At 40.9% G+C, this 7,915-nt stretch overlaps 1 protein-coding gene across 1 annotated transcript in view; it reads right to left on the reverse strand.

Moving 5' to 3' along the window:
- Positions 1–1,457: 1,457 nt before the first annotated feature.
- Positions 1,458–7,915, reverse strand: part of LOC131884107 (1-phosphatidylinositol 4,5-bisphosphate phosphodiesterase-like) — a gene marked incomplete in the record, with an annotated part of 30,045 nt that continues 23,587 nt past the window's right edge. The window contains 8 exon segments of the mRNA XM_059231764.1: positions 1,458–2,730; positions 2,836–3,082; positions 3,666–3,869; positions 5,515–5,878; positions 6,180–6,384; positions 6,779–6,943; positions 7,428–7,634; positions 7,864–7,915. Of these exon segments, the coding sequence (XP_059087747.1) occupies positions 2,662–2,730; positions 2,836–3,082; positions 3,666–3,869; positions 5,515–5,878; positions 6,180–6,384; positions 6,779–6,943; positions 7,428–7,634; positions 7,864–7,915 (1,513 nt within the window).

Below are 7,915 nucleotides of genomic sequence, written 5' to 3' on the forward strand. Positions count from 1 at the left end.
CGACTTGACATCATGTATGTCACTAAGGGATCCCTCAACCTTAACTAATTGTTTCCTACCATAAATGAAACTTCTTAGCCAATTGAGAACCTTGCCTTGGATCCCAATCTCATGCAGCCTGTTAACTAAAAGGCCATGATCTACCTTGTCAAAGGCCTTGGCAAAGTCGAGATAAACTACATCGACTGATTCATGGCTCTCCAGTCCCGCAATAACCTGCTCTATATGTTCAATCAGTTGGGTAACCGTGCTAAAATGTGCTCAGAGCCCATTCTGGCTAGGAGGAAGGACTTCATGGATATCAACTAATTCAACAAGGTTGAAATTTATGATCTTCTCAAACACCTTCGCAGTATTCGAAGTGATAGAAATTGGCCTGTAGTTATTGGGGAGTGACTTATTTCCCCCTTTGAAAATTGGAACAACATGAGCTACCTTCAGAGAAGAGGGGAACTTGCCCTGATCCAAGATGCAACGCATCAAGACGAGAAAATAGGAGCAAGACCCAATGAGCATCTCATCAGAAACTGAGGAGATGTCACCCCATCAGGACCAAGAGAACTCGAAACCCTCAGGTTCCTGATGGCTTTTAAACCATCTTGATTAAAAATTTAAAGTCCGCTACAAAGAAAACCTTTGAGCAAACTGCCCGGTCCAAGTCTCTTCTAGTGAATTTGAGAGCTGACAAAAACGAGCTTACTGAACAAGGGTCTATACATTGTTACCATGGACAGGTCAAGGCCTTGGAGATGACAAGCTAAGACTTCCGCTTCTCCATTAGACATATGAATATGGCTAGCGTGTAAGACATTTCCAATATTTAGACATACGTCCCCATGCGGAAAATGGGATTATCAGGGCGCACTCTATCACAACGAACAAAATTGAAACCAACTATGGTTAGCTCTTCATCTAAGACCTCTGGTCGAAGCCAAGTTTCTGTCATGGAAATGAACGAGACCTGTCTATCTGAAGCTGCTTCCTCAAGAACCTTGATCTTTGTGCTGTCCTTTTTGGAAATACAGAGAAAGAGGGAAGGAGTGAGGAAAGGGGTGGGACAAGTCTGTTGAAAGACTTGACATTGAGTTTGAGACAACTACTCTCTCTTCCTCCAATCCCCTGAGTTGGGCCTTTGTGCATTTGAAATTGAGGCATACCTTTTGCCTCAATTATTTCGAGCATAATTAGTAACAATTTTTTTGATAAATAGAGCCTAAAGATCAAAGCATCTATTTTGAAAGCAAAGTCATGAATACCCTTTTAGGGGGTTATCAAGGGATATAACAAGGGCTGTGGCGCATTTCTGTCGAGTTTACAAATCATGTTCTTTCGTCTATGTAAGATCAATGTCGTTAAATTTCGGCCTAATTTTTCATTTTATTAACCGGCCTTTCTATGTTCGACTGAATGTTAGGCATAACTCATAGTTTATGCCGCGTAAGTCATATTTTTAGAGGTTGGTTTGTAAATGTATATTTTTAAAATACTTTCCAATCCAATAGAATGTTTCGATCGTCAAACTAATTATACTTCTTATTTCTTCTTCTTCTTGGTGTTGTTGTTTTCTGTTGATTCGGCTTTCGAGGCTTGGATTTTTGTTTCATATTTGCTGAATCCAATGTACAGTACCCAGGGATTGACTAGACATTGACACACAAATAGTTAACGAAGAGACGTACAAGATGATTGAGGACGTGGAGGAGGGGAGGAGACAGGAAGAAGAGGAGGAGGAGAAAGAAAAGTGATGCGAGAAAATAATCGGTTATGTACTTAATAATATAGAAAACAGCAATTTTGAACGGTCGAAGAAAAGGCCAGTCAATGCTTTGCCTACTCTTTACCAAGCAAATTGATCGAGAGCATCGGCATTCGACATCTAAAGAAATGTAGTACTCTAATTCAAAATCTAGATCAGTGAGGTATCAACTACGTCTATCATCGAAGAGCATCAAGTATTCAAACATCGATTGTATAAATTGGCTTTTGTCCGTGACTCTTACGTCTGATTGCTTGCTTTCAAACACCGACCCTCTAAGCCCCAATCGTACAATGAACCATTTTGTGTTGTGTGGATCCCAACAAAGGTATTTAGGCCAACGTGGAAACATTAATTTGCGGGAAGGTGGGTGGATCTGTCCGTTGCAAAAAGAAGGAGGTTCTGTATATACGTACGTAGGAGTATGTACAGTAATACACTGCGTACGCAGAGGGAACAGAGGATCGAGAAGCAAGAGAAACGGATCTTTTGAAATCTAAAATGGCAGGAACATGGGAGAGGTTTCTTCAGCTAGCGTTATGAAAGAAATCCTAGTGGATCTGAAGGGACAAAGGGACAATGTGATGAATCATGATGATGACCAAGAGGATAGTCGTGATCATGATTATGAGGAGGAGGAGGACGACGACGACGATGACGATGATGACGACGAGCACGAGCACGAGGATGAAGATGATGAGGATAATGATGATAATGGTGATGGAAGTGGTGGTGGTGGTGGTGATGACGATGTTTAAGTTTGAGAGCTTTGATATCGAGGCACCCACGCATTCACGAGATTGCTGCCTGGATATTTGATAATGATTTAAATGCATGTTTTAAGTCATGATGCTGGATAATGATAATAAGTCAGCGAGTTTGTGTAACCAAGAAAGCAATCATATTTAGACGTAACTCTCTTGCTTGGCTGCCAATTGGTACTCGATTTCTTCGTTCCTGTACATCTCTTTGCTCTGGAAAGAAAACAAATTGAAAGAAAAAAAAACCAATAACCATCCACTATTGACCACCCAAGATGGAATACTATGGGCAAGTCAATCGTTCATTTTAATTATTACCATCTGTAGGTATTTTTGGAGTTCATTCTGTTGGTCAATATGGACTTGCTTGAGCTTTTCTTTCCTCTTGGCTTGTTTATAAGCGGAAGCTTTTCGTTCCTCCAAGAAAAGCTTGGTATTAGCCGAGTTCTTTTCTCGTATAATCCTCTGTTTCTCCGCTTTGGACTTCAAGGTCTTGTCCGTTTGAATGTCACGTGAAATCTCGACCGATTTCCGCGCTTGTGCCGAATGAATCCCTTTGTTCTCTCTGAAATGATCGATTGCATCAGTCTCAGAGATACATGCAGCCTCAAGGTATATCGTCTAATGGGTGGTTTCAAACTGTCAGGCCTATTTGGGTATTGATTACTGGTCACCACTCTCACATCAAGAGTGAATGAACAAACACATACTACTACACACCACAGTCAGTATTCCCATATTGGGCTTATTGGACATTCCGTTTCGAGAGCCACTTTCAGCGCCAATTGGATTGGAAACACTAGAGCTGGATTTTTGGATGATCGATCAGCTTACTTCTGGTCTCACCAATGAGACGACTGCCACAGTGGTTGAAAAGCTTTTTTGAAGATTAACAGAAATATCCAAACAAATCCTGGTAACGTTTAGACATATGGCCGTTTAATATAAGCCAATATTCACTAAATCAGTCGGATCAAAATTGCTTCTTGTTATTTTTCGAGGTAGAAAAGTGTAAAAGATGGATTCGAGTATTTTTCTTAAAAAATTATTAAGGCCTTTTGACCACCGTGACGAGACGGGTGAGACGAGAGGCGAGAAGACGGCAAGAGGGTTCTTTCTTGTTTTTCAACGTGCTACTTGCTACATACCTTTCGAAATGTTCCTCCATTTCTTTCAGCTGTTTCGCTTGAGCTTGTGTCATGAGGTTGGTAAGGACTTCTTCTTGCATTTTTAAATGATCGTTTAAGAGCTTCCACTCTTCTTTTCGATGTTTTTCCATCATTTCTGACCATTGTTTGGTTTGGTCCACCACCACATTTTTCACTGTGGGATCATTGACAACATCATTGTCCCTATAGTGGTTGAAAATAGTATTTTTTAAGATTTCGCCAATAGATGGGGCCAAAAAAGAGCGAACAAAGAGCATGAATAATTTTGACTTCGATGTCATATTGATAGTTCATGAGTTGACCCTGTAGAGCTTTTCAGAGCTGCCTCGTCTAGGTTCGTACAAACAACCTTGAAAATCTTAGAGCGAGTTGAAAGAAATTCTAACTTTATTTTGTTTGTGAAATGCCAAATAATAAGGTTATGAAATGTATTGGATAGACTCCAGATTTTCCAAAATTGATTTGAAATGGCAAGTAATTCTACAGAAAGAATACCCAAATCAAATTATAGTTGGGTGTAATTACACCAGATATGCAATAAGTATGAGAATTTTTAGACACGTGCTTCAAAGCCATTAATGAACGGGAATGTCTAATTACATAACTAGAATCATCAATCAATTCTTTCTTGGGCGTTAAATGAACTACCTTTTTAGGTTGGCTTAGCTAGGAAACTTTTATCTGTTATTTTTCGGTAGATTAATAATAATATACCATTTTGGTGCTTAATGCTGTTAGTTCTTGAGAGAAGCTAAAGTAAGTTTAACTAAAAATTTAGTTTATAAAATCATTCGCCAATAGTTCGAAAAAAACACTTTCAAAATACATTCTGATCGGAAATGATGATTTCAAGGTTTTGATGGGCTATCAAGCAAAAAGGATAAAACTCCTTGCTTAATACTTTTCGGGATGTCATAAGTGTTGCGAATTTTACCCTTGTTGAGAAATATCATCTTAATAAAGCCTGTCATTTTAAGACCTAAAAACGATCTTAATTCTGCGCCATGGTGTGACGATTGAATTTTATTTTATTTCCTCCTCGTTTCAGATCATAAATCTATTCGTATTATTTAAATTGTAGTGTCCTTTTCGCCAGCTGTCTTGTTGGATGCGAGCGTACAAGAAGGTGTGAAGTATTTGAATGAAGGCGGGAAGCAGGGAACACAACATTTGTTTGTTTCGGTGGTTCAAGGAACATTTTGCTTAACCCGCTCAATATTTAGCCCTAATGTTGCACCGAAAAAAGCGCTCGGAGAACTTGCTCCAACCCGCCCGTTTGAAGCAGATTGCCAGAAGAAAGCAATTGCATTTGCAAGGAGTTAAATTTGGCGATTTTAATCAGAACTAAAACTTCACTAAAAGCATTTCCATCTAACTCGTTAAGGGACTGGTGCTCTCCAACAATCTTCATATGGGATTCTGACAGTGCTATATGACATATCATCAATCCATGGGTCTCTGCTTTACCGGTAAGCGAAATATGCAAGGCCATAGACTTGAGAATTCTCACAAAATCCATCAAAATAACCAATAAAAACTACCATTATAACGACACTGCTTACGTTGAAGTATTCTTCTCTATGGCTTGAGCAATTTGAACTAAGGTACTGGGCAGATAATTTATCTCCAGATAAGTGACCTAGTGGGCGTATCAGCACAAAAAAGGTGAAACGTCGTTTTAACTCAAATTCTCTCGAAAAGAGACCAAACGATGTTGCTTGGTAACTCCCATTAAATGCCTAAACTTGTCACTCTATATGGCATTCGTGAACATTGTGTCCAAACACGATCGTTTTGTTTCCCTCCTAAAGATTTCAAGGCCGCTTACTTTCCCTTGGACTTGACAAGTTTCTCAATGGCGGAACATTGGGTTTTTTGCACGGCCGCCCGTTCCTTGGCATGGGCCTTGCGGAGGGTTTCCAAGTCTTTTTGATTCTTCTTCAACACCCGTCGAAAGGCCTTTTCCAGCTTGAGGCTATCGGGGGTGATGGCATCGAATTTTTGCTCGTCCAGCTCTTCGGGTTTCTTTTTCGTGGGTACTGGAATCCCGGGGAGTGAGATCTTGTTCCCATCGATAATTGCACCGTCGGTTGAAATATCCGACTCCTCGATCCCGTAATGCTTCAACTGCGCAACTCGCTTCTCCTGGTTGGACAAGAATATCCGAGGATCTGACAAGGCGTCCATGAATTCTGGAACGAACAAAGGAGAAAACCTCACTTTCCAGCTTCTCAAAAAGGAAGGCTCACAAACTTTCTTTTCCTCAAACAAGAAGAAATGAGCTTGACAGTAAGTCTCGTGGAAGAATGGAACATATTATTTCCGAGCCACATAATGTCAAGCAAATGCTGAGTTGATAAAAAAAGATGAAAAAGGAAGGTCAATTGGGTTTCTTTTTGGAGCTTTTAAATAGATTTCCCTCAAACGTGGTCTTTTCTCTTAAGTGAAAACCGGATTGCAGAGTGGTTCGTTTAGCATTGCTTATGAACCTACCGTTTAAACCTTCGGGAATGTAAACCTTCAACTCGATATTGCAGAAAAGCATGGGAAGAGACATAGGAAAATTTCCCTCTGTTCGGAGGGCGATGTGCCGATAACCGGCTTGTAGATCCTCGAACGGCAGGATCCTCTGGCCAAGCATCTTTCCGTTATCGTCATAAACTCCGAAACGAAGCACCGCCAATTCAGGCAAAACGACCTAAGAAATAAGAAAGCTTGATAATTGTCGTTTCCATACCATTTATTCCTTCATCATGAATGCATGGTGAGCGCGGCGTTCATTCAGTTCAAAGCCAATTAGATAGAGATCACCTGCCCTTTGGCAACATAATCTGGATCAGCTCGACAGGTGAATAATTCATCGATTCTTATCGGACCACCAACTAACGACCTTGGCTAGGCTTTATTAAAGTGCGCTTCGACAAGACTCGATTGCTTTCGTGCATAGACGATTAGAACTTCAGCTTGGACTGATGGGGGATTGACTGTACGTGAGATGAGTTCATTCACAATTTACAAAGGAGACCAGGGTAATGATGAGATGAGTGACCGAAGAATACGAACAGAGAGTGTTATACTACATAAGTACGTACCTTCCGGAAGGTGAACTTCTCTGCCTCGTAAATGGGATTGAGACCATTCGCCTGGACAATCTTGGTCTTGTATTCTTTTCGAATCGTGTCTGTGGGTAATCCGTACATATCCACTTCCACATATGTGCCTACTTTCTTGTCAGACAAGAACTGTCCAGAAATGACCTGAAACGACATGCATACATGTAGTACGTACATGGGATGTACCTCGATGTACCCATCTCTGGAAGCGGAGCTTGGACATCTCTTTCGGTCAATACGAAACTAATGTTTGTCTCAAGAGGAGTATTAGTGTTATTTCTACTTCTTCCCCAATTTTTCCTATTGCGACGTTGCTTTTCTGCTTTTCGATGGGGATAAAAGAGCTAGTGGCAATCTTTTTGAGGAGCCAGTCATCCCAAAACTCATTATAACAGCTCAAGGGAGCTCACGAACGTCACGTACGAATTCCGAGGGAAATCAACTTATTCTGAGCGTCTGTCAAAATGCAATTCATCTAGTTGCTGTTACGAGGAGAGAGCACAATGACAGATTGAGATGCATTCTTTCTCGTGCTTTTCATTTCCTACCTCAGCGGAAAAACGAATCAAAAGCAGTGGAGGGGTGTTGTTAATGAATTTTGTAATACTTTCAGGTGCTATAGTCTTACCGTAACTGTGCATTGTGCCGCAATAACACCGTCTACGGGCGTCTCAGAGAAGGGATCAAACTCTTTGTCATCGCGCCGCATGAAGTCCGGTTTGAGGAGGTAGCCACAGTTGCCATTGTATTCAAACTTGCCCTGGTTGAGTTGCATTGGAAGATCCGGAGTTTGGAAGTTCAGCGATACCAATTGACATCCGGAATTCCAGAAGATCTTGAAGAAAATCAGCCGATGAAGCAATGCCAGATGCATTTTGATCTAGTTCAGGTCTGCATTTGGTCAGTCTTGGAAGACCTTGAATATTTGATCTGGGTGATCTTTGATGACCATCGCAGACTTGGTCTTTCTAGGGAACACCTAGCGGTGTCGTTACCAACACACTTCCGTGCACAATCCAACAAGAGGGACAAGATCAGATGCATAAGATTGAGAACTAAATTACCTGGGGCATGAAATTGGATGAATCCACCCGAGATCCCCTTGGATAAATCCGA

This window comes from Tigriopus californicus, chromosome 7, assembly GCF_007210705.1.
Source record: "Tigriopus californicus strain San Diego chromosome 7, Tcal_SD_v2.1, whole genome shotgun sequence".
Classification (NCBI taxonomy): domain Eukaryota; kingdom Metazoa; phylum Arthropoda; class Copepoda; order Harpacticoida; family Harpacticidae; genus Tigriopus; species Tigriopus californicus.